The sequence below is a fragment of the Gigantopelta aegis genome, chromosome 11 (assembly GCF_016097555.1).
Source record: "Gigantopelta aegis isolate Gae_Host chromosome 11, Gae_host_genome, whole genome shotgun sequence".
In the NCBI taxonomy this organism is placed as follows: domain Eukaryota; kingdom Metazoa; phylum Mollusca; class Gastropoda; order Neomphalida; family Peltospiridae; genus Gigantopelta; species Gigantopelta aegis.
The window spans coordinates 23,590,523-23,615,990 of NC_054709.1; the positions used below are offsets into that span (position 1 = coordinate 23,590,523).

The 25,468-nt window shown below is 37.8% G+C and overlaps 1 protein-coding gene across 1 annotated transcript in view; it reads left to right on the forward strand.

Moving 5' to 3' along the window:
- The first annotated feature begins 23,558 nt into the window (after nt 1-23,558).
- Nucleotides 23,559-25,468, forward strand: part of LOC121385461 (ATP-dependent zinc metalloprotease YME1L-like) — a 43,841-nt gene continuing 41,931 nt past the window's right edge. Inside the window, exon 1 of the mRNA XM_041516156.1 lies at nt 23,559-23,727. Within this exon, the coding sequence (XP_041372090.1) occupies nt 23,698-23,727 (30 nt within the window). The 5' untranslated portion in view covers nt 23,559-23,697. The remainder of the gene's footprint in view (nt 23,728-25,468) is intronic.

Genomic DNA, 25,468 nt, shown 5'->3' on the forward strand with positions numbered 1-25,468 from the left:
ATAATACAAGCATAAATACTCCTATGTACATAAATATTTTTAACATTCAAGGAGAACCTGGTTCATTGTAAATAAGTAGGATTTTGAAAAAATAAATGGGGCACCCGGCAAATCGTCCGGAAATGCCCGAAACGAAAAAAAAAAAAAAAAAAAATTCTTTTTCTATCTGCTTTTCGTGTATGTGTGGTTTTTTTTTTTTTTTATATTTGTCTTCGCTTTATATTCCTATCTTTCTATTTATTCTTTTGTGTTTCTTTATCTTAAATTTTCTTCGTTTTCTTTTCTCTGCCTGTTTTGTATTTACTTTATTCTTTCCAATTTATCTATCTTATTTGCTTTGGTCTTGTGTTTGTCTTTCTATTATTTTATTTCTATTTACTTTTCCTATCTCCTATTTTTACTGTTTCTCTTCTATATTATCTTCGTTTTCTATTTGTCCATCTTTTTAGTTTTCCTTATTTTCTTCCCCTTCATTCTATTCTTTGTCAACTTTTATTTTCTCTTATTCTTGATTCTTCTAAGTACTCGTTCTTTCTCCTATTCTGACTGTACTGTGTTCTCTTCCTTCTGTTTGTCTTTGTTTTCGATAAACAGAAGGAAGCGAAAATAGAAGAGAGAAAATAGGAGAAAGAAAGAGTAAATAGAAGATTAAGAGAAAATAAAAGTGTTAGAGATTAGGATCAAGGGAAAGAAAACTAAAAGGAAGAAAGATGGACAAATAAAAACCGAAGATAATATACAAGAGAAAGAGAATTGAACATAGGAAAAGTAAATAGTAGTAAGATACTAGAAAGAAAAACAAACTAGACAGAGACAAAAGGAAATAAGATAGATAAACTGGAAAGAAAACAGAAACTATAACACCGACAGAAAAAAAAGCAAAAAAATAAAATAAGATAAACAAAGTCAAAATAATAAATAGCAGTATAAAATGAACACGGATATAATTATAAAACACATGATAAGCAGACAGATAAAGAAAGAAGATTGAAACTGTAACTATCTAAAGAGGAAAATCTGACGGGAGTGTCAGGGGCCTACTTTACATTGCGAGGAAGAGTTTCAAACGGTTTCCAAAGAACATGCATTAGAGGACGGATTTGTAGAGTCTCATAAACTTTCTGTTTAATTGTAGTACCGTGTGACTGTAAACAAGAGTGGTGTAGTTATACTGAAATACAGACATGTTTTATGGGGATTCTATAATACCCGTAACTGAATAAAACACGATTGTCCAAATATCTCTCCTAACTGTATATCTATTAGATCTCTCTGTAACAGGCAGTTATACCCGCGTTGGCTCGTCTAGGTATGATCAGAGATAAGATCTTATATAAAGTATATATTAGTATAGCACGTTTAGTTCACTAGAAAACACAATACACTTTGGAATCTGTATTAACCTACGCTGACAAATGTACTGCCGCAGTAGTTAATTAACAACAACAAATAATAACAACCCAGAACTGATCACTTAATTAGTTAATCTCTAGGTGTCTTCATCGTGACACAACACCCACACGTGCGATAATTGAGAAACGCTTCCAGGGGAACTTAATTAATAAAGGAATTACAACACTATTCCTAACTGGTTAATTTTTAATTAACCCTAACTACTCATTCAATAACCTTGTAATACAGAATTAATACTGGTACCTATCGCAATAAAGACAATAACCTACAGTTTACCTAGGTCCTCTAGGATGACTGGCTAAGCTTTATATATATATATATATATCTATATATATAGATATATATATATATATATATATCAGAACGGTGAGCCTACAGAATACTGCGTCAGATGACCGGCAGCACCGTCTAAATAATATTGGTATAATACAGTATTAAAATATTTAAAGTCACATCAATCACATCAAGGTTATACACAGTGCAGAAAATATATATTTACCAAAGTCCCGTCTGAACTAATATAGATCGTTCAGTGGACGGACAGCGATCCCCTGGAGCCTTCAAAACTCTCAGAGACAGCGAATATCGCCTGGGGGTACAAGGCGGTACCTCACGTATCATGTGGATTTCCACAGCCACCATGCCGGCATATTTTTCTCTGATCGTCAGACTGGATGTCGCCATAGTCGCCAAATCACGGTTGTAAAAACCGCACTCGCGGAGGTATTACGTAACTACTGGCCACATGGCTCCGCACCTGGGCTGGGTGTGTATTAGAAGTACAGCTCGATGACGGTCGCGCAAAGGTATCACGTAACAAGTTGCCCATCTGGGCTAAGTGCATTTGGAACTGCACATGGCCCTCTAAAACAATTAATATCGCCACAGGCGAAAACAAATTAAGAGCATGTACCGTCACAACCACACAGATATTGAGAAAGGAAACCCGCTGTCGCCACTTCACGGGCTACTTTTTACGATTAGCAGCAAGGGATTTTTATATGCACCATCCCACAGACAGGTAGTACATACCACGGCCTTTGATATACCAGTCGTGGTGCACTGGCTGGAACGACAAATAGCCCAATGGGCCCACCGACGGGGATCGATCCCACACCGACCGCGCATCGAGCAAACGCTGTACCACTGGGCTACGTCCAGGCCCGGTTAGTTATACTGTGTATCATATATATTGATAGGGCGCCACAGTGAAAGTTGCCCCTGAGCCACCCCGTGTTTGATATGTGTTGGTTGGACGTGCACTACCGAATACTTGTTTATCATATGATAGACATTCTATGTTTAATTTCAGAATTGTGGGTTTAATCTGAATATTGAGCTGATCTACGAATTTCGACATTAAACGGGGAGTCACGTTCAGATAGAATCTTGAGCCACATCAGACTCTTCACATTTCCATAGAACAAACACTAGAGGACGGATCTGTAGAATTTCATACACTTTCTATGTTCAGTTTCAGAATTGTGTGACTATAAACGAGCGTGGTGTAGTTATACTGTGTACGATATATGTGGATGGGGCGTTACCATGAAAGTTGCCCCTGAGCGACCCTGTGTTTGTTATATATGGGGTTTTTTTATTGAACTTTTTTTTACAGTATAGAAAATGGTCGCCATATATAATTAAATCACGTGTTGATATATTTGTAGAAGCTTCGAACAAAATAGTCCATTTTGGGTTATTTAAAAATATTCGTTGGATCCACGAACTTTTCAAAGCGGTCATAAAATTATTTGTTTATCTTTTGATGTCACCATTTTTATAGTCTTGCGTTATTCAGTTTCTTTTAAGTTGTTCACAGCCGCTATTCCAAGTAAATTGGAAAAATAATGTATTTATATGTTTTAGCAAACGTTCGCTTGGATTTGGTAATGTGTTCAGTAAGTGTGTTAGTTTAAGAACTATTAACTTTTTCAGGACTGTAATTGTTCCTAAAACAGTACGTGTTCTGATAGACCATAGCTTCATTAATTTTTGTATTTCGATAATCTTGGGATTATAATTTAAATCAATAATTTCTTCTAGGTTAATGGAGAAGTTAATACCGAGAAGGTTAAACTATGTTCTGGCCCATTCTAGTTTCCATCGAACATGCACCAAACTTAAGTTACCTTTATTTAATCTTCATTCTCCTGTTTTGCTAAGTACAATCATTTTCCATTTTTAACGGAAATGCGTTTGCAGGGTCGTCTAAAATTTGCTTCTTTTTTTCCATTGTCTTTCAGATCGTCCATCTAACTTCCTTTGGTTAAAACATTATAAATGTGTATTAACATTTATTGACGACTGTATTTCTAAACGTAAAGTTCTTGTTCCAGCTATCAGTGGGGCAATAATTTAATTTAATTATTTCCCAGTACTTTAACCATTTATTTTTATAATATACTTTATTACAACAAATATAATACAAACTTTGTTTCTCCGTCTGGCATGCACATTAATATTGTTATTATTATTATTAATTGTTGTTGTTGTTATACATGTCGTATGTTGTTTTTTTTTTTTTGTTTTTTTTATCTGTTTGCTGACACAGCTTGTTTGGTAATTTGCAATAAATTGAATTGAATTGAATTGAATTGAATTGTCGTTAAACAAACAATGGTTGTTCATGTCGGACCTTTAAGCATACAAGGTGGCACTTAACTGAGGTGGGGTGGGTCTGATGTAATTATTTTGTGATTATACAATATGAACCTGTTTAACACCAAACTTTGCAATGTTATCTCCACATAATTTCTGTCATATAAATCGGACGTAAGGGAAGTCAGTGATGGGTGAAGAGATTCTGGGATCCATCTGATCACCACATATGATGAGTTATTAGTTTTATTCTGCAAATTTGCAAGGGCGGATCCAGAAGAGTTTTAGCCTCGTTGGGTCCGCCTCTGATTCATATACCCAACACCCTCGTTTAGATTCGCCACTGAGATTTATACCAACTTTTTCAAAGTGCACTGGCTATTCAAACGTCAAAAACACAAAAAATATATAATTATGTGAGTGCTTAAAAATATTATAATCTACGTGTAATGGAGGAGTGCATATTATTCAGAGGGAGTGCATATTATACATATAATATAGACTGAGGGAGTGTATATTACACGTATAATATGCACTGGGGAGTGCTTATTCTACGTATAATGTTAACTGGGGAGTGCAAATCCAGGGGAGTGCAAATTATATGTGACACCGGTCAATTCGCCGGTTGCCCCATTAATTATCAATATCCTACCTATTTACAACTAACCAGGTTCTCCTTGAATGTTAAAAATATATTTACATTAAAAATGTTTGTGCTTGTATCATAATAAAATATATTTACTGCATGCTTGTGTTCTTGTTTTCATCTTACAACTTGTGTGTATGTTGTTTAAAATTGATTAGTTAAAAGATTCTAACCTGGTTTGCGGGCCTGGCCTCCAACGCCACAAGCCTATTTTTTTCTACGTTTTGTGCATAATTTGCCAGTAGTTTTCATAGTTGATACGTAATGTCGAAGGCGTCATTGCACGAGGTAACGACCCCTTCGAAACACCAGTGTTTTAATACTTTTTCTCTTCTATTAGGCCATTCTAATGCGGCAAAATATTCTGTTTCATTACATAGCTTATCACCCTCTAATAATTTTCGTGTACTCCAAATTACCCTTATAACTTTACTCCAGAGAAAGATCCCTACGTTTGACGCATAGTTGCCAGGTTTATGTTTAATTCCAAAAATCATTCTATATGGATGTAATCTGAATTTATCGCCAATTTATCGCATTACCTTGAAAGTCGCCCTTGAACCACCCCGTCTTTGTTATACATGGGTTGAATGTGCACTGCTGAACACTTGTTTATCATATGATAAACATTCTATGTTTAGTTTCAGAATTGTGGGTAGCTTGATTTTACACTGTGCACCTCATATGTGTACCATAGATAGTGATGGGGCGTTACGTGGGTAGTTGTCCTTGAGCCACCCTGTTTTTGTCATGTATTGGTGAGATGGACACTATTGAACACCTCGTTATCAAATGATAAAAATTCTATGTTTACTTTCTTTTTCACTACCTTTACAGTGTTAGTAGATTTTGGTGTGGATTACCACTTTGTTTTATTTCCCACACTATTAACGAACGATTTGATGAAACTTACGAAATGTGAACTCCAAAAACAAAAGAAACAGATATGTTTATTTTGATAAGGGTGTATCGTACTCTTATTTAAACAGCAACACCCATTATAGGAATATAAAACGAACACAGATATAATTATAAAACAAGAATGAAAATGTAAAGAACAAAAGAGGGAAATCTGAGGGGAGTGTCGTTTCGGGAGGTCCTGAACATGTCGAGTGCCCCATTTAGTGGAATGTCAGGGGCCTACCCCTGTGAGAATAAGTCCCACACTATTAATGAACGATTTCCATAGAACATGCACTAGATGACGGATCTATAGAACTTTCTATGTTTAGTTTTAGAAGTGTGTGACTGTAAACGAGCGTGGTGTAGTTATACTGTGTACCCTATATATGGATGGGGCGTTACAGTGAAAGTTGGCCTTGAGCCACTCCGTGTTCGTTATTTATGGGTTGGATGTGCACTACTGAACACTTGTTTCTCATATGAGAAACATTCTATGTTTAGTTTCAGAATTGTGGGTGGCTTTCTTTTATACTGTGTACCATAGATAGTGATGGGGCGTTACTTGGGAAGTTGCCCCTGAGCCACCCCGTGTTTCCCATTTTGTGGGTTGGATGTGCACTACTGAACATTTGTTTATCATATGATAAACATTCTATTTTTAGTTTCAGAATTGTGGGTCTAATCTGAATATTGAGCTAATCTCTGAATTTCGATATTTAACGGGGCGTCATGTCCCGATAGAGTCATGAGTCACCCTAGACTCTACACATTTCCACAGAACATGCACTAAAGGATGGATCTGTAGAATTTCATAAACTTTCAATGTACACTTTCATAACTGCGTGACTGGAAACGAGTGTGGTACTGTACTGTATACCACATATATGGATGAGGCGTTACCTTGAAAGTTGCCTCTGAGCCACCCCGTGTGGGTTTTTTTTATATATTGGATGAATGTGCACAGCTGAACACCATATGATTGTACACTGTGTATCATATATACTCTTAAAAAAAAGCAGGGGAACCTGAAATATTAATATCAAATATTAGACCACAGACATCCTAGTAAAGAACGTCCAGGTCTGTTTATCAACACACCGAAACACATTCCATAGTTTGCACATGCATCACGCAGTACACGTGCGTGGGGTGTCATTCTCGATTTTAACAATTTCCAGGAAGTTCCATTAATCACTGTGGAACATTATTTCTGTCAATCCTTTTCATTCTGTTGATCATACAGTCGTTAATGTTTTGTTTTGAGTCAATTTTATTGTTTGAATTTGCGATTTACTGATTAAAAAACCCCGTCACCTTTCAAATTTCACTTCTGACCCCAATCGTCCTTCAAGATCTTTGGTGGTCATAAAACCTACTGTAAAACTGAACTACCGGTTGTAATGTTTGCCCAGTTAATTAACTATTATCATATAACCATTCCCCACAGCTAATATACCTTACAATTTTGGCAATTGTAAATTCTTATTAGAGTTCCCCTACTTTTTTGAAGAGTATATATTGATGGGGCGCTACGTGGGAAGTTTCCCTTGAGCCATCCTGTTTTTGTTATGTATTGGTGGGACGGACGCTATTGAGTCCCTCTTTATCAAATGATAAAAATTCTATGTTTACTTTCTTTTTCAATACTTTTACAGTGTTCGTAAAGTTTTGCGTGGATTACCACTTTGCTTTATTTCCGAGTCATCCCATATTATCGTTTATTCCTAAGTCACTCTAAATTGGTTGTTTTCATAGACAAAGACTTTGAATTGAAGTTTTTAAAGAATGTTAATTGCATCTTGCAGAAAAATATTCTGAATGTTGAATGTTGTTCTGTCAGAGCAATATTCAATTTTGAATGTTGAACGTTTAATATCGAACCAACTTTCACTTCCCCAATTGTACAAGGTTAAAAATGAACATTAAATAAATGAAAATGGTAAAGTCCACTTCGGTTCGCCGAGAGGAGAGGGGAAACAAATGCTCCCACCACCAGCTACCAGTCAAGTCACCCATTCATTCATCAGACTCGCACAGTGTCTGCCATTGTTAATAATAAGAAAAGAAAAAAATGGAAAATGAGGGGGGGGGGGGGGGGGGGGGGGGGAGAGCGGGTGGAACTCGGGCAGCCGGCCGGTCCACCAACCAAATGTTGACGTGGGTGACCGACTGTATTGCCCTCCCCCCACCCCCATACGGTTAAAATTAAGAAAGCCCCCCCCCCCCCCCTCTGAAAAACGGATTAATTTAAAAGGAGTGCAGTCCTCAGGCCGTCTTAATATTGATAAGATATAATTAGTTTAAATCAATACCTTAGTGACCTCTACAAATGCCATAATGGCCTGTTCCACTATATGTTTGTGTACTAAGGGGGGGGGGGGGGGGGTTGAAAAGTTTTATTAGATTAAATTTAATGTTTAAATTAACAATTATATTTTAAGAATAGAGCGTTCATCTTTACAATAGAACAAATAGTGCCTAACGTTATCGATTTTATCACATGCTAAGCATTTAGGAAAGAAAGAAATGTTTTATTTAACGACGCACTCAACACATTTTATTTACGGTTATATGGCGTCAGACATATGGTTAAGGACCACACAGATTTTGAGAGGAAACCCGCTGTTGCCACTACATGGGCTACTCTTCCGATTAGCAGCAAGGGATCTTTTATTTGCGCTTCCCACAGACAGGATAGCACAAACCATGGCCTTTGATTAAACCTAAAGTAAATTCCAAAAGTCCCACCTATTCGGACATTAACACTGATAAAATTTTGACTGAACTCCGACTGGGAGTAACCTTTGGCCTGAACGACAGCAAACATTGACTCAATAAGACACACAGTCCTAAATGCTTTGACCGGCCTCGGTGGCGTCGTGGTAGGCCATCGGTCTACAGGCTGGTAGGTACTGGGTTCGGATCCCAGTCGAGGCATGGGATTTTTAATCCAGATACCGACTCCAAACCCTGAGTGAGTGCTCCGCAAGGCTCAATGGGTAGGTGTAAACCACTTGCACCGACCAGTGATCCATAACTGGTTCAACAAAGGCCATGGTTTGTGCTATCCTGCCTGTGGGAAGCGCAAATAAAAGATCCCTTGCTGCTAATCGGAAGAGTAGCCCATATAGTGGCGACAGCGGGTTTCCTCTCAAAATCTATGTGGTCCTTAACCATATGTCTGACGCCATATAACCGTAAATAAAATGTGTTGAGTGCGTCGTTAAATAAACCATTTCTTTCTTTCTTTCTTTCCCATAAACGGTGTGAAGCAATACTTGTATTTAATAAAAATTATGAATAACTTAAAACACGTTATGGTGGCTAGGAGTGGAGACAGGAGTCGGCTTGGCCATTCTACCAATGCATGTTGTTTAGTAGCACACTGGGTTCGCTAACAGATACTCCCAGCTGTTGTTTAAAGGAAAGGCAGGCTGCGTTGGGTTGCCGTTTTAATGGCTTCCTCCGTGACATTTCCCTTATGAGCTACCCCCCCAAAAAACCCAGCCCGGTCAGGATGCACATTAGCTGAAAAGTTTGGACCGTTAATAAATCTAGGTTTAGCTAGTGGGGGGGGGGGGGGGGGGGGGTATGGAAGGCGCCCCGAACAGTATTATTATATATGTTGGTGGGCGGGTGAGGGGGGCCTGCGCCAGACGTGTGTCTTTTTGGCATGGCTGGGACCTTTTGTGCACCGGGGGGGGGGGGGGGGGGGGGGGCCGGTTGTCTCCCTTGGCTTAAAATTAAGCAGCCTCACCGCCTCCTTGTAGTGACCACACTCTTGGCTGTGGGTGTAGTGCTGGCCCTTACAATTTGAACACCAAAGTGGCTTGGCACAGGGATTTTCCGGTCCCCGTTTTGGGTGCTTGTCCCCCACATCTGAAACAAACAGCATTCCCCCCCCCCCCCCCCCCCCAGCGCTGCACTTCTTAATGTTATGCCCCATCTCTGACATTGAGCACATTTGATAGGGTTGGGGCGGAACAGCAGCAAAGGGTAGGCATGATGTTTAAAAAAGATACGATCGACACAATTGTTGGGTATTTTTTTAACAAAATGTCCCAGAAACCGTTTTTCCAAACAGTGACATTTTGTATTTCTAAGTCTGAGTTTTCTTTAATAAGTATATTCTGAATTTGGGCTGCAGACATTGGTCCAGGTGGCATCTTGACTAAACGTCTGCAGGAGAAATCTTGTAGTGGTTGGGTTTTAAAATTTGAAAGTTTGGTTGATTTGGAACCGACCACTGAGAACCCGGGTGGTTCGGTTACTCCCACATATGTTGGGGGTGGGGGGGGGGGCGATCTGAGAACCACCCCTAGCAGGTTCCACCCCTTTGTAAAACACATTAGGTAATCGAGTACTTGTGTTTAGTGGAGTGGGGATAAATTTGGCTTTGGGGGAGTTGGGGCTATTCCTCGTCAAAGACAGGTAACCTTGTTTATTTTTAGGGGTTCTTCCCCCGGGCGAGTTGATTTTAATATTGGTCTTCTTTTATGTGGAGGGGATTTGGACTTTGCCTGGAGCAAAAGGTCCTGCCTGACTGGGTCATTTTTCTTTTCGCTAAAATGAAGGCTACGTTTAGATTTTTTGTTTTTTACTTCTGTAAACTCATTTGGTGAATCGTTTAGAGCTGTACAAGTTTGGATGGGCCCCGAGATGATCTAGATGACACATATGTTCCTTTTATCAAATTTCTAGAGATGCAGAAACAACACCAAGATGAGTATGCCATTTACAGTTAATTATTTCATATCACACAGTTTACAGATTGCCGACATAATCTAGTGCAGTAGATACAAACAATATCGGCATCTCTTTGTGTTTCAAGTAGTGAATGACCACAGCAATGAAAGTAATTTTAATTGTGATTTTAGAAAAGAATGATTTCTGATCTTTGTTCAGGCAATTAAACAAGTTCCTTTATTTGCTGATGACTAGAAACTGATCTGATTGCTTCACTCATGTTTGTGATCCTTAGTTGAAAACTCAGGATTTCCGTGAAATATAAAAAAGTACAATGGCCAAAGTACAGTTTCAAGTTAAATGACTACTGCTTGAAGATTTTCCATTAAGTGTTGCATTCCTACCTTATGTACTAAAGAAGCTCATTGCCATCTACAATGCGCATTTGATCTCCAAGTGGCCTAGCATATACCAGGAGTAATATAAGAGCTACAACATCTGATGTTTTTACAAATTTGAAAAATCATCAACCCAGAATCAAATTAGGATAAAACAATATACTGGCTCTACCTCATTAGGTTATGTCAAGAACCAGCACATTTCCTGCACTGGTATAAATCGGCATCACTGGAAACATGATACAGTGAACACATCTGTTCATAAATGTCATTGGAGGAATAAGGTATGAGTGATTTCATCAATGTTCGAAAAATTGTTAGAAAAAATATCTTGTTTTAAACATGAAGTGGGTGGGACACGACATCATCATTTTGGTATAGCACTTGACTAAACTGGTGATAGTTATAGCAAAGACTGCTCAATCTGAGAGAGAGTTGACAAATTATAGGAAGCTTAAGACACATTCCGAGAACAAATATACCACTTGTTCTCGGAATGTATTTTCTTGGCTGTTTGAGGACGAAACTTGTAAGGTACTGACTGTGATGACTGTTCTCTTTTACAGGTACCAGACATTGATTGCATTGTTAAACATCTTAGACAAACAGCGAACGCCATCAATAACACCCACTATTCAGTGGATTAAACTGGACACTGTGCGTTTGATCCACGTTGGCAATATGGTCATTTTATATTCGCGTTAACAATAACGGACATGGACAAACACTGGAGTTTCAGATGGAAAAGCCCAAGTCCCACCGATCTGATACAAACCTATAAACATGTTTGGATCGTGTCAATGAGTGATTTATCAAAACAATTGTTGTTTGAAAAGGTTGAAATTAATTAACAGACGTCGGAAGTGTGGATAGGGAGTACTGCCCCCTCCCAAACAATCTGAAGATAATCTATTGGCCCCCAACTTAAAATCAAATTATTATACAACTTCTCTTTCCCCTGCTCCAAGTTGTAGTCATCTTCTGATGTCTATGTAATTACATCCTGAAATGTATAACAAATTATTAGGATCTGTAATGAAGATTAATAAAAGTTAATTTCAAACAGTTTCAAATGTTCTGATGAATTAATATAGCGTGAGCTAATTAGTAAAAACATGTGCTTTTCTTTTTTCGACCACGAAAGGCTATCATCTTGGATTTGGTACTAATGGTGTTATATCAAATTTACCCATAGGCATCAATAAAGAGTAAGCACTCTCAAACTTTTTTCCAGTTTTCTTTGTCAAAGAAATACCACAAGAGAAAAACAAAATTAAACATGTTGACACTTTATAATTGGTGCATGAAGATCGAAAGAAATTTTATTTTTTTATTTTTGTTATTATTATTTTTATTATTGTCCCCAGAGCAATATGACCATGCCAAGGTTGGGGTGCCTTGAGATCATGACCTTACAATGTCAAAATATCATCACATATACATTATATGGAAATAGTAATAATAATATCTTGATATATATTATTAACATAATACAATATTGTTGAATATCTATAATATGGGAAGTTAAATGCTCTGAGTTCAACATGAAAATTAGGAACAGAAGAAAGAAAGAAAGCAAAAGGAGTAAGGATTAAAAAGGAAAGAGGAATGGAAGAATCTAGCTAAAAGGAATATAATTTGTACTGTATCTGTATTTCCAAGCAAGCTGTGTTTATAAAATTATATATAAAAAAAATCACTCATTGATATTTATTATAAATACTTTAATTAAAAAGTTCAACAAATTCATAGTTACAATTTTTAAAAAGAATATATTTTTCTATATCAAATTTTGTTTGTAATATGTCTTTAACGCTGTTAAAATGTAACATTCTTTCTGTTATTTACAAAATAACTGTTTTTGTTATTAATCATACCAAATAAAACAATATCTTTGCTGAAATTAATTTCAATTCCTGTTTTAGATAGTATCCATGCTTTCACATTTTTCCATATATTATAACCCTTATCACATTTGAAAAATAGATGTTGCAAGGTTTCTGGATAATTATTACACAAGTTGCAAATATTAGAATCTATATAATGGATCATGTGTAAAAATGTATTAGTTGCAAGGATTCTATGTAAAATTCTATATTGAAACCAGGATAAAGTCGTATCTTTTACGTTATGAAAAGGTATAACATAATACATTCCCCATTTATGAGGATCACATACAAACCCTCCATTGGCATACTTTATTTGTGCTTTTGGAGTTACTGCTTGGGTGTTTAGTATATTGTACATATATTTGCAGCCACGTTTTAACAAAATGTTTAGCTTAAAGGGGTTAATTGGATGTTTTAACATAATAAAGGTGTTGTCGGTTAGGTCGTGTGAGTTATATATAAAATATTTAACAGCATTTATTAATGAAGCATATTGTAAAAAGTTTGTAGTTATTTTATATTTTTGTATGAATTCTTCATACACCATAAAATATCCTAATTCATTTTGTAGATCACTTATAAAAATAATACCATTTTCGATGTATTTATGATAGAAAAAAGGTTTTTTGTCTATACATATTTTGCTGTTGTACCAGATGTTAATACCTAAAAGGTCATCTATACTTTGCGGATTTTGTTTTGTTGTATTTGTAGCCAACTGTGTACGGTATCTCTCCAGAATACATTTAATATTCCCTTTTGTTTTTTCACTATGAAATAGTCGCCGTATATAATCAAGTCAGTTGTGGATATGCGCGTAATAGATTTGAAAAGATTAAACCACTTTGGATTACTATTAAACATTCGTCTAATCCAAGTACTTTTTAAAGCTATTGTAAAATTATGTATATTTATCATTTTAATACCTCCGTTTTTATCATTTTGGGTTATTAAACTACACTTCAGTTTCTCAGAACCACCATTCCAGATAAATTAAAAAATAATGTGTTTAGTTGTTTTAGCAATGTTTCTTCTGGGTTAGATAATGCTATAAATAAATGGGTTAGTTTGGGCATTATTAAAGATTTTAAAACTGTTCTTCTTCCTAATACGGTTAGTCTTCTAGTAGACCATATTTTTATTAACTTTTGTATTTCCATGATTTTTTAATCGTAGTTTAGTTCAATATTTTTTTCTAAATTCACTGAAAATGTAATTCCAAGTAAAGTAAATTGTTCTGCACCCCATTCTAGTTTCCATTTGATATGATTAAAGACCTCCTTTGAATATTTTTTTATTTCCTATCCGTACAGCCTTTGATTTGGTATAATTTATTTTTAGCCCTGATACTTGCTCATAATAATCTAAAATTGTCAATGTACTGTGTAGGGTCTCTAGACTACCATTGACAATAAAACTTGTATCGTCTGCATACTGTGATATTAAATATTCTTCTCCATCAATGGTAATACCCTTAATATTAGGTGAATTTCAAACAATGATGCCAAGGATTTCGGCACATAAAATAAATATATACGGAAACAGAGGATCACCTTGCCTACACCCGCTTTCGAATTTAATCGATTCAGACAGAAACCCGTTGTGTATTACACTTAATCTAGAGTTATTATAAAGCGTTTTAATCCAGTGTTTAATAGATGTTTTAAAATTAAAAATATCTAGTGTTTTATATGTAAAGGACCATGATATCGAATCGAAAGCCTTTTCAAAATCAATTAGAAGTAGTAACCCTGGAATGTCATTCATTTCAGTGTAAAACATAATATCGTGTATCAATCTTATATTTTCTCCTATATATCTACCCTTAATAAATCCTGTTTGATCTTTCTCTATTATTTTATCAAGAACTTTTTTTATTCTATTTGCAATACAACCAAAGGCCATTTTGTAGGTGCAGTTTAGAAGTGTTATAGGTCGCCAGTTCTTTAAAGTTACATTCTCTAGTTACCATATTATAACATCATGTACAAATGTGAAATACAAGCTCAAATGCACTTTTAAAAAACTCGTGTGGGTTCGCTATGAACGGATATCGTCAAACGTATACGCTTGATTCGTCGCCTGTTCCGCCATAGCATTTCAAATTGTAGGGTTTGTCTCAAAAAATTAAAAGAGAAATCTTGCGCTGTACGAAGAACGTTCGGTTGAGGATACGGTACTAGAGTCTAGTTGAAACCGGTTTGATCTTGACAGCGTATTATCGACAATCGTACCTTCCTATTTCAGAATTGATATTTTATAAAGTGTTAGTAGAACTTTCAAAGTTTAGTTTGTATACTAGTAACACATTAATCATGTATATATTTTTTAAATAAAATATACTAAAGTAGACAATGAACGTTTTCACTTCTTAATTTTACGTGTTAAAATCGACAAATCCAAATAAATATTATTTCGTTTGGAAGGGCAAAGTTGGGGGGGGGGGGGGTTTAACGACATCAGAGATAAAGCATATTGATTTAATAATCATCCGACCCCATACAACCGTAAATAAAATGTGTTGAGTGTGTCGTTAAATAAAACATATCCTATCCTTCCTTCCATCTGCTGTTGGATGTCTAACATTTGGTAATTTTGACATATAATCTTAGAGAAGAATCGGGTGCATGTGCAGGGGGAGGGTATTGGAGGTCGAAACCCTTACTATCCCAAGCTTAAAAAAAATTGAAATGTATTTTTGGGGGAGCATGGCCCCACATAAACTTCGCTCAACAGTCTATAACCCCAACCCCGCTGAAATCCCTGCACACGCGCCTTGAAAACCCGCTACAGTAGGGTTTTTTTTTAGCAAGGGATCGTTTATATGTACCATCCCACAGACAGGATATCACATACCATGGTATTTTTGTATACCCGCCGATGGGGATCGATCCTAAACTGACCGCGCATTTCCAAAAAACACCCCCTTACATGTAACGCGTATGCCAACAGCTGGCCACTGTCAAAATTTCAAGGCAAATCCCCCACTCACCGACCCCTGGACAGGCGTTAGTAGTAAGGGCCCCACTATAGGGTATATCAATTTCACTATTGCATCATCCAAGATGGCCGCCAAACTGCGCCGTAGGGGATGATGCAATGCTGACGTCACTAGGCCCCGCCTCCTGAAGGTTGTATACATCTTTATTTTAAGAACTGACTGATGCAATGCACTAGGCCTCTAGAGTTTATTTTAAGAATGGGTGTAATACTGACGTCACTCTTACAGTGTGCATTACACTTTTTGTTTAGGGTGTGGGCACATTTATTTTAAGAATTGGTGTAATACCGACGTCATTCTTACATTGTACATTCCAGTTTTTCTTTAAGAACCGATGTAATGCTCAATACAGTAGTTTGTCCAAATGTGTATTTGAAGACAATGGTTACTTAAAAGACGTATGTTAATTAATATCCCCCACCCCCTTTGTTATTATATAGCAGCTTATGAAAGAGACCGTTCGTCGCACCCAACATTGAATACAAGTGTACGAGAGAAGAAATAAAGAAAGAATGAAGAGTTGTGAAACGTTAATAAATGATACCTTGATATTTGTATTACACATTTATGAATGAACTGAATGCTGGAACGTTCGGAAGTCTTGCCAATGTTGTACTCACCTACATTAGAATAATATCCATAGGAAAAATCCACATACTTGTGAGAATTATTTTAGCAACTAATCTTATACGCTGTAAGACCCCACAGTCTGGGAGTCAAATTAAAATGTGATATCTGTCAGCTGTGAATCGTTTCGTTGATCCGCATCCCGGTAATCTAAACTAGGTGTGAGCCCACTTGAATTTTGTTTACTCCCCTCCCCACACACACACACACACATCTCGATGACGATAATATATATATATATATATATATATACATATATACACAGTGTTGGATGTAGGGAAGGGGTCGGATAGGGCAGGGGGGAGAGCGGTGTGCCCCTAACGTACATATTTATTTATTTGAAATATGATTTTTGTTTCTTAATATAATATATACTTACTTTTGAAGATACAATACATCTTTAAGTATATCCGTGTAATGCATTTTTAATCCACTCCTCAATACACTGTTTATCACAGTACATGGCATACACTTATGCTAACAGAGAGAAAAATGCAATTGAAACATCCGATTCTGAATGGGATCATATTATTATGGTGTTAACGTTCCAAGACGGTCGGTAATGGAGGGGGTGCTAATATACAACGTTTGTATAAGCTGAATGGGTCGTGTTTTTATGATATTCATTACTGCTTGATGCTCTGGCCCTAATATCTGACCACTTAAAGAATTTGAGAACTGATTTACAGAGTGCGACTGAAACCGGATACGCACACTTGCGTTTGAACTCTAAACGTGATAAAAACCAGAAGCAATTCTGAAGGGGAGAAAACGAAACAAAACAAAGACCCTGTGTGCCACATTGTACGTCCATGTATGTTTCTGCTATGATACAATATAAGTGTATGGGTTTTAACAGGTTATTTCGATATAAAAACCAGAAGTAATATATTGTTCACACACACACACACACACACACACACACGCTCACACACACACGCACACACACACGCACACACACACGCACACCTCCCCCATGATTCCCCCCCCCCCCCAACTTGGAATTACTTGTATGAAAATTTATAATATATTTCGTCAATGAATCACGTCTTAGTACAATGTTTGGCACCAACATTTCAAATGCAATCTGACTCCATAGTTTGTAAGTTTGCGGCGGGGGCGGCGGCGCGGCGGCGCGGCGGGACGGCTGCAGTAAGCGGCGCGCGGCAAGACCGATGGGATGTCGCGGCGGGACGGACGGGGCGGCTGCACGGAGGGGGACGACGCAATGGCGCGGGCGGGACGGAGGGGGCGGGACGGAGGGGGCGGGTCGTGGCGGAGGCGGAGGCGGCGATCAGCAAACACACATGAGATTGCTTTTGAAAACTGGGACGTCAGCAAGAGAAGCGAGTGTCGTGACTTATACAGCAAGAGCGCTCTTTTGTGTTTCCACACTATCATTATCTAACAGTCAGAGTAGAAAACACCGATGTCATTCACGTCTATATAAAGAGCCCCACGGGACACCCTTCTTCATTTATCGCCGGATCCGTCGTCGTGACACTTCATCTCAAGCCTATGCCTTTCGGGTTCTGATCGTCATGAACTACACACTGTACGTTCCCGACACCGAGAAATGGACTCGCTATTATCAGTTGCAAGCTCAAGGCAAATGTATGATTTCTCCTCGGACGGGTGAAAGGATGGACGTGGATAGTTTCTTGGAACTGTACGACAAAGTCACACAACAACCCTCCGGTCATTATGACTTCTCCCACGCAACAGGTGGTGGAACAGGCTAAAGCTCAACTCAAACGCCAAAGGCAACATAATCAACAACAACAAAGTGGTGGGGGATACAAGCGTAACGCCTCGAAACGGCAGAGGCAATTTTAAACTGTATAAAAGGAGCCACGGAAGACGGACATCGCCATTTCAATTTGAATCGGCGGCGCTGTCACAATGTATCAGAGCTCGTGTCCTGAGTGTGAAAAGATATTTTCCAGGAGAGATGCCATGATGCGACATCTAAACACCAGTCATCCACCACCACCACTGCCACCACCACCACCACCACCACCACCACCACCACTACTACTACTACCACCACCACCACCACCACTGCCACCACCACCACCACCACTGCCCACACCACTGCCACCACTACTGCCCCCACCACTACTACTACTACCACCACCACCACTACTGCCACCACCACCACCACCACCATCACCACTTGAATTGCTACATCCTTTCACGATGATCGTGTCGCACGTCGTGTGGGAAAACATTTTTGGTGTACAAACTACTGAAGAATGATAGAATCAATCCACCTCCCCAACGGATTATCTGGCTCTACAAAAGATGGCAACCGCTTTACGACATCATTGGGGCAACGGTTCGAGTGGAATTCGTCCAAGGCATACCTACGAATTTGGAAAACGACCATTATTTGGATCCCAGAATTAGAAATCTCATCGTGTTAGATGACCTGATGTCTACGGCCAATAAAGATTCTCGCATCACGGACCTTTTTTACAGAAGGGAGTCATCACAGAAACCTCTCCGTGATTGCCATCAATCAGACTCTCTATCAGAGTAAAGACCCGACGCAGAGAAGAAATTGTCATTACCTGGCGCTGTTCAACAATCCCATCGACAAGCAACACGTTCTGACATTGGCACGACAGATGTATCCAGAAAACACTCGTCATTTCATGAAATATTTCGAGGGAGCTACCCGTAGGCCCTTTGGACACCTCATGGTGGACCTCAAACCTACCACGCCCGAAATGTTACGCCTTCGGCCTAACGGCCTAGAGACGGGAACCTGTGTGCCTGAACGATATAAAAGCGTAGACGCAACAGCAAACATTCCAGACGACTTGTCACTAGCATCGGAAAAACAGCTCTGCGAGTGCAGCTACTACAGTGGATCCAAAATCATGCAAAACGGTGCATTTAAGAGGAAATTACCAGGCATACCCGCCTACGAAAGTGCTGACGACGAAGACGATGATGTTGAGCCATTTTTGAAAAAGGTCAAGAAAATGCAGTCCTGCGATACGTGTGGGGTCGTCTTTAAAGACGGGAGAAACTTGCAGCGACACCTGCGCTTGAATACATGTGAAAATGACGAGGAGAAAGGAGAGACCTCTAATGATCTCGAAAACGAGGGCATACGTCAGATGATCGATCGTGAATACGATATAAATCGTGACTATTTTGAAGACAAGAAACAACGTTTTCGAAATAGGAATATGTCTCAAGATGACATCGAAAAACGACTGAAGGCTCTAAAATGGAAATTGTTTTAAAGAAACGTACTCTCGAGTTTTGACATACATGTACTACTTTGACAAAGGCATGAACTCGAGAAACATTCTACAGTCGGTGGATCCGAAGACAGATGTTAGAACACAAATTCGTTCCAGATTAAACAAATATCGTTCCTGGATCAGTGAATATCTGGACGAAGCAGACAGTGCCGACGACGATGATGATGATGCTACCAGTGGTGATGAGGACATTGATGATGACAATTATACTAAATAAACAGTAACTGTATTTTGCCGTACGACCTCTGAATGTGACCTTCTGTATATGCGTATCTTATGTCCACTGATTGTGAAATAATAAAATCAAGATATGACTCTTACCTTTCTTTTTATTTTTACTCATCCTCATGTGTGTTTGCTGATCGCCGCCTCCGCCTCCGCCACGACCCGCCCCCTCCGTCCCGCCCCCTCCGTCCCGCCCGCGCCATTGCGTCGTCCCCATCCGTGCAGCCGCCCCGTCCGTCCCGCCGCGACATCCCATCGGTCTTGCCGCGCGCCGCTTACTGCAGCCGTCCCGCCGCGCCGCCGCGCCGCCGTCCCCGCCGCAAACTTACAAACTATGGAGTCAGATTGCATTTGAAATGTTGGTGCCAAACATTGTACTAACACGTGATTCATTGACGGAATATATTATAAATTTTCATACAAGTAATTCCAACTTGGGGGGGGGGGGGGAAATCATGGGGGAGGTGTGCGTGTGTGTGCGTGTGTGTGTGCGTGTGTGTGTGAGCGTGTGTGTGTGTGTGTGTGTGAACAATATATTACTTCTGGTTTTTATATCGAAATAACCTGTTAAAACCCATACACTTATATTGTATCATAGCAGAAACATACATGGACGTACAATGTGGCACACAGGGTCTTTGTTTTGTTTCGTTTTCTCCCCTTCAGAATTGCTTCTGGTTTTTATCACGTTTAGAGTTCAAACGCAAGTGTGCGTATCCGGTTTCAGTCGCACTCTGTAAATCAGTTCTCAAATTCTTTAAGTGGTCAGATATTAGGGCCAGAGCATCAAGCAGTAATGAATATCATAAAACACGACCCATTCAGCTTATACAAACGTTGTATATTAGCATCCCCTCCATTACCGACCGTCTTGGAACGTTAACACCATAATAATATGATCCCATTCAGAATCGGATGTTTCAATTGCATTTTTCTCTCTGTTAGCATAAGTGTATGCCATGTACTGTGATAAACAGTGTATTGAGGAGTGGATTAAAAATGCATTACACGGATATACTTAAAGATGTATTGTATCTTCAAAAGTAAGTATATATATTATATTAAGAAACAAAAATCATATTTCAAATAAATAAATATGTACGTTAGGGGCACACCGCTCTCCCCCCTGCCCTATCCGACCCCTTCCCTACATCCAACACTGTGTATATATGTATATATATATATATATATATATATTATCGTCATCGAGATGTGTGTGTGTGTGTGTGGGGAGGGAGTAAACAAAATTCAAGTGGGCTCACACCTAGTTTAGATTACCGGGATGCGGATCAACGAAACGATTCACAGCTGACAGATATCACATTTCAATTTGACTCCCAGACTGTGGGGTCTTACAGCGTATAAGATTAGTTGCTAAAATAATTCTCACAAGTATGTGGATTTTTCCTATGGATATTATTCTAATTTAGGTGAGTACAACATTGGCAAGACTTCCGAACGTTCCAGCATTCAGTTCATTCATAAATGTGTAATACAAATATCAAGGTATCATTTATTAACGTTTCACAACTCTTCATTCTTTCTTTATTTCTTCTCTCGTACACTTGTATTCAATGTTGGGTGCGACGAACGGTCTCTTTCATAAGCTGCTATATAATAACAAAGGGGGTGGGGGATATTAATTAACATACGTCTTTTAAGTAACCATTGTCTTCAAATACACATTTGGACAAACTACTGTATTGAGCATTACATCGGTTCTTAAAAGAAAAACTGGAATGTACAATGTAAGAGTGACGTCAGTATTACACCAATTCTTAAAATAAATGTGGCCACACCCTAAACAAAAAGTGTAATGCACACTGTAAGAGTGACGTCAGTATTACACCCATTCTTAAAATAAACTCTAGAGGCCTAGTGCATTGCATCAGTCAGTTCTTAAAATAAAGATGTATACAACCTTCAGGAGGCGGGGCCTAGTGACGTCAGCATTGCATCATCTTTCGTCATCCCCTACGGCGCAGTTTGGCGGCCATCTTGGATGATGCAATAGTGAAATTGATATACCCTATAGTGGGGCCCTTACTACTGGCGTTGTACCATACCTCTATGGATATAAATGTTTTGGAGATATGAGACGACCCCTCAATCAAGACAGTTAAATTTGTTCAAAAATTGCGAAATCTCACGTGATCTCTTGTTGGGGAATTCTATACTTGTGATAAGACAATGAAAACCGAGATCGGTACGAGCCCGTCAAAAGTGTCCCACTTTCAAAATACTGGCTTTGTTTTTGACCTGAATAAGCCAGCGTAGTGAAACCAATGCGGAGTGTGGCGTCATATGTGCACCAAACGTAATTGGATTTTCTGTTCTATATGCTTAAATAATAAAAATATTCCAGGGAATGTTGTTTTAAAAACTAAAGTTTTAAAGTACTTCCGGATATTTTATTTCTCCCTCTAGCTCCTCAACTTCCTCATCCGTTAATGTATCGAATTTAAAGTGAGACACCATTTCAAAAATATCATCGTCATTTTGTCTAGTTGATGCGGAATATAGATTTTGATAAAAAATAGTTTCTTTTAAAATTTCTTCTTGATTCTTAACTTCTCTTACATTGTCTAATTTTAATTTTGATATCAATTTACTATAGAGATTTCTAGATTCCAAATTACTAAAATATTTTGATGGTTTTTCACCTTCTTCAATCCATTTGGATCTTGATCTTATATAATGACCTTTAAGTTTTTCTTTTCTCAATTCTAGTAATTCTTTTTTTTTTCCTTTTCAATTATTTCAACATTGGATATATTTTCATTTCTCTCAAGTGTTTTTATTTCATCACATATTTTTTGTTCTAATTCATTTCTCTTTTTAGTTTTGTAAACAGAAAACGCTATAGTTTTCCCCCTTATTTCCATGAGTAGTATTTCTAAAAAAAAGTTGACTGTTTATCGAAAGAAATTAATGTGAAAGTAAATTTACATCTTCAGGATTTGATCTTATGTCTAATTACCCTAGAAAATCAGACCACCTTGTTAGTAATAACAATATAGAAAATATTCATCTTGAGGCAACAAGGTGTGCACACTAATTTTTAACCAGCATAGACCATTCAGTTACTTGTGAATCTTCTACGGAGATTTATGCATATCAGCCCATAGCATCCTAAATGCCCACCTATAGTTTAAAAATAAAGAAAGATACAGGTATTTTTTACGAAAAGGGTCATAACTATAAAGAGGACTTAAATATCTTTAGTTAAATGTGTGTGTTACTTTCATCATAATGTGTCCGAACTGCATGCTTTTGGGTGTATTTTTGGCAATGTTTACACCCATACAAACCACACCCAAGCGGAAGTTGGCGGATATCACACACGTTTATGGAACCTTTGCTCATCAAACCTTACAAAAACCCTCACTCGAATAAAATCAGCTTGTTTGAAAATTACCCAAAATTATTACGCCCGACTTTTGTCACAAGGAAAATATACTACTTTATTTTGAATATAGTACGACTAAGATATGAAATTATTATGGTACTAAATGCTAATATCAGGTACGACATCACTATGATATAAAATTATATTGTACCAGGCATAGGTACGAAATAAGTAGATACTGTTATACAGACTTTACTAGTCGATAAACTTAAATACAATAATATAGAAAGCAAATGTAAAAAAAAACCTAATTGTTCAGTTAGTTGTTGAAGAAGTTGATACAGAGACATGAAACTGAGAACGACTATTCGACCTCATATGTGTTTACTTTCTTAATTAATATTAATATTTAATATTAGCTATGTGTACTAGTAGGACCTTTCCAAAAATCTTTTCCAACAATATATTTCATTGGGTAGTTGACTGTAAATGAACCAATCAGCCAGCCTCTAATATTTCCTAATACTCGTCGTTAACTTCCGGTCAAGGGTAGAGGAAATGCTGTTAAAGCACGTTTTTCTATAAATTAACTACGATTGTTTTGTTATAGCGAGAAACGTCCATCTACGAAGAAAGTAGTATTAATATATAGTTCACTTCAAACCCAAAGAGGCCGCTCCAATGTTGTCACACACGTCAATTCACCCACAGGTTTGTTCCATTTTGTCGACTCGTTGATTCCATCTAATGATCTCTATGATCTCATCAGTGATTGTAATGACGAAATGATCACGTCATTGTAGAGGACCGTTCCATTATTTTACTTATAATCGTTTAAACATAACATTGTGGGTAGGACTTTCCTTGTGTATCGAAGCTTTTTTTATCATTATTATTATTATTATTATTATCCTATTCTCTATTCCGTTACCGTACAGTGTACGAGATCCATTGAGAAATAACCAACTTTTACAGTCTATCATCGATTTTCCAAACTCACTGCATTCACCTAACAACAAAACCTCGGAATACAATATTTACGTAATACTATTCTACATTTTTCAGCTACAATACGTGAAACAAATACGGTTTAGTGTTAGGGTTAGTCTTTAGAGCCTTGATATAGAGGGGTACGGGTTGAACTCTTTCCAGTGAAGCACCCTCCAGTAAGAATGTTGGTCTACTCGCCCAAAAATCAACTCGCCCCAGTGTTTGATCAACTCACCTCAGTGTTAGATCAACTTGCCCCAAACTTTACTGCAGGGCTTCTAGATTTTGGTAGCCCCACTCCCACCATACCCATGGCTAGTGATATTCAATCTTGGGCTAATAAATAACTTCTTTTGTCATGCCTGATGGCTAGTGAAAAAAAATGTTGTTAAATGCTGCATTTAAGTCTGTTTTATAAATACGAATATCCTGCCCCTACCACAACCTCCCAATCTTAGTGTATTTAATCTCTATCTCCCTCTTTAGGTCATATATCCGATTATTACTATTAGTAAAATTGTATTAAGAAAGTAGGGCTAGTGAATTTTTAATCATGACTAGTAAATGTTTTATGTATAAACATGTATGAACATTATCTGACAGAATGTAACACAGGCGTTTGGATCCTGGTTGGAGTTCAGGGCTTCTAGAATTTTTATAAAATCCACTAGCCATGGGATCAATGATTTTTCAAATTTACTAGTCACGATTAAAAATTCACTAGCCCTACTTTACTTGAAGTTAATTATTTTTTTATTAATAGCAATATAGTAATAATGTCGCCTAAAGAGTGAGATACACGTATAAGCTTAAAACACCACGACTGGCTGATGGGGGAGGGGGGCAGGATATTCATATAAATTACAAAATAGACTTAAATGCAGCATTTGTGCACTTTTTTTCCCTAGCCATCAAGCATGGCAATAGTAGTTATTTACTAGCCCAACATTGAATATCACAAACCATGGGAGTGGGGCTACCATAATCTAGAAGCCCTGCATGGAGTTAATGGGTGTTTAGTTAGTACCACTTGGTTGAACTAGGCATGTGTGTACCCTGTGTTGTTGTATAAATTATAATATACGTTCTCGCTGCATTTCGCCTCCTCGCTTTTGTGTTATGCCGCTCCTTTTCTCGTTTGGTAGTCCATTTGTAAACAGTAAACAGGACAAAATGCAACATTTTTAACTGTCTTCAGGCACCTGTGTTTGCAAAAAGTATTGTACAGCACATGTGCTGTTCGTTGTGCTGTTCGTCATTTTCCATTTTTAAGGCCACTACATTAAACAATATGTGTTTCTTAACACGGCACAGTTGACGAACACTTGATGTCATTACTGACAGGCATTATTTTCATACCAGTGAATAGTTTGTAAAATATCATTTTTTAATGAATTGATTCTTATTTAACACTATTTATACTCTCAAAATTATGTACAATTGTTATGAATGGATTATGAAT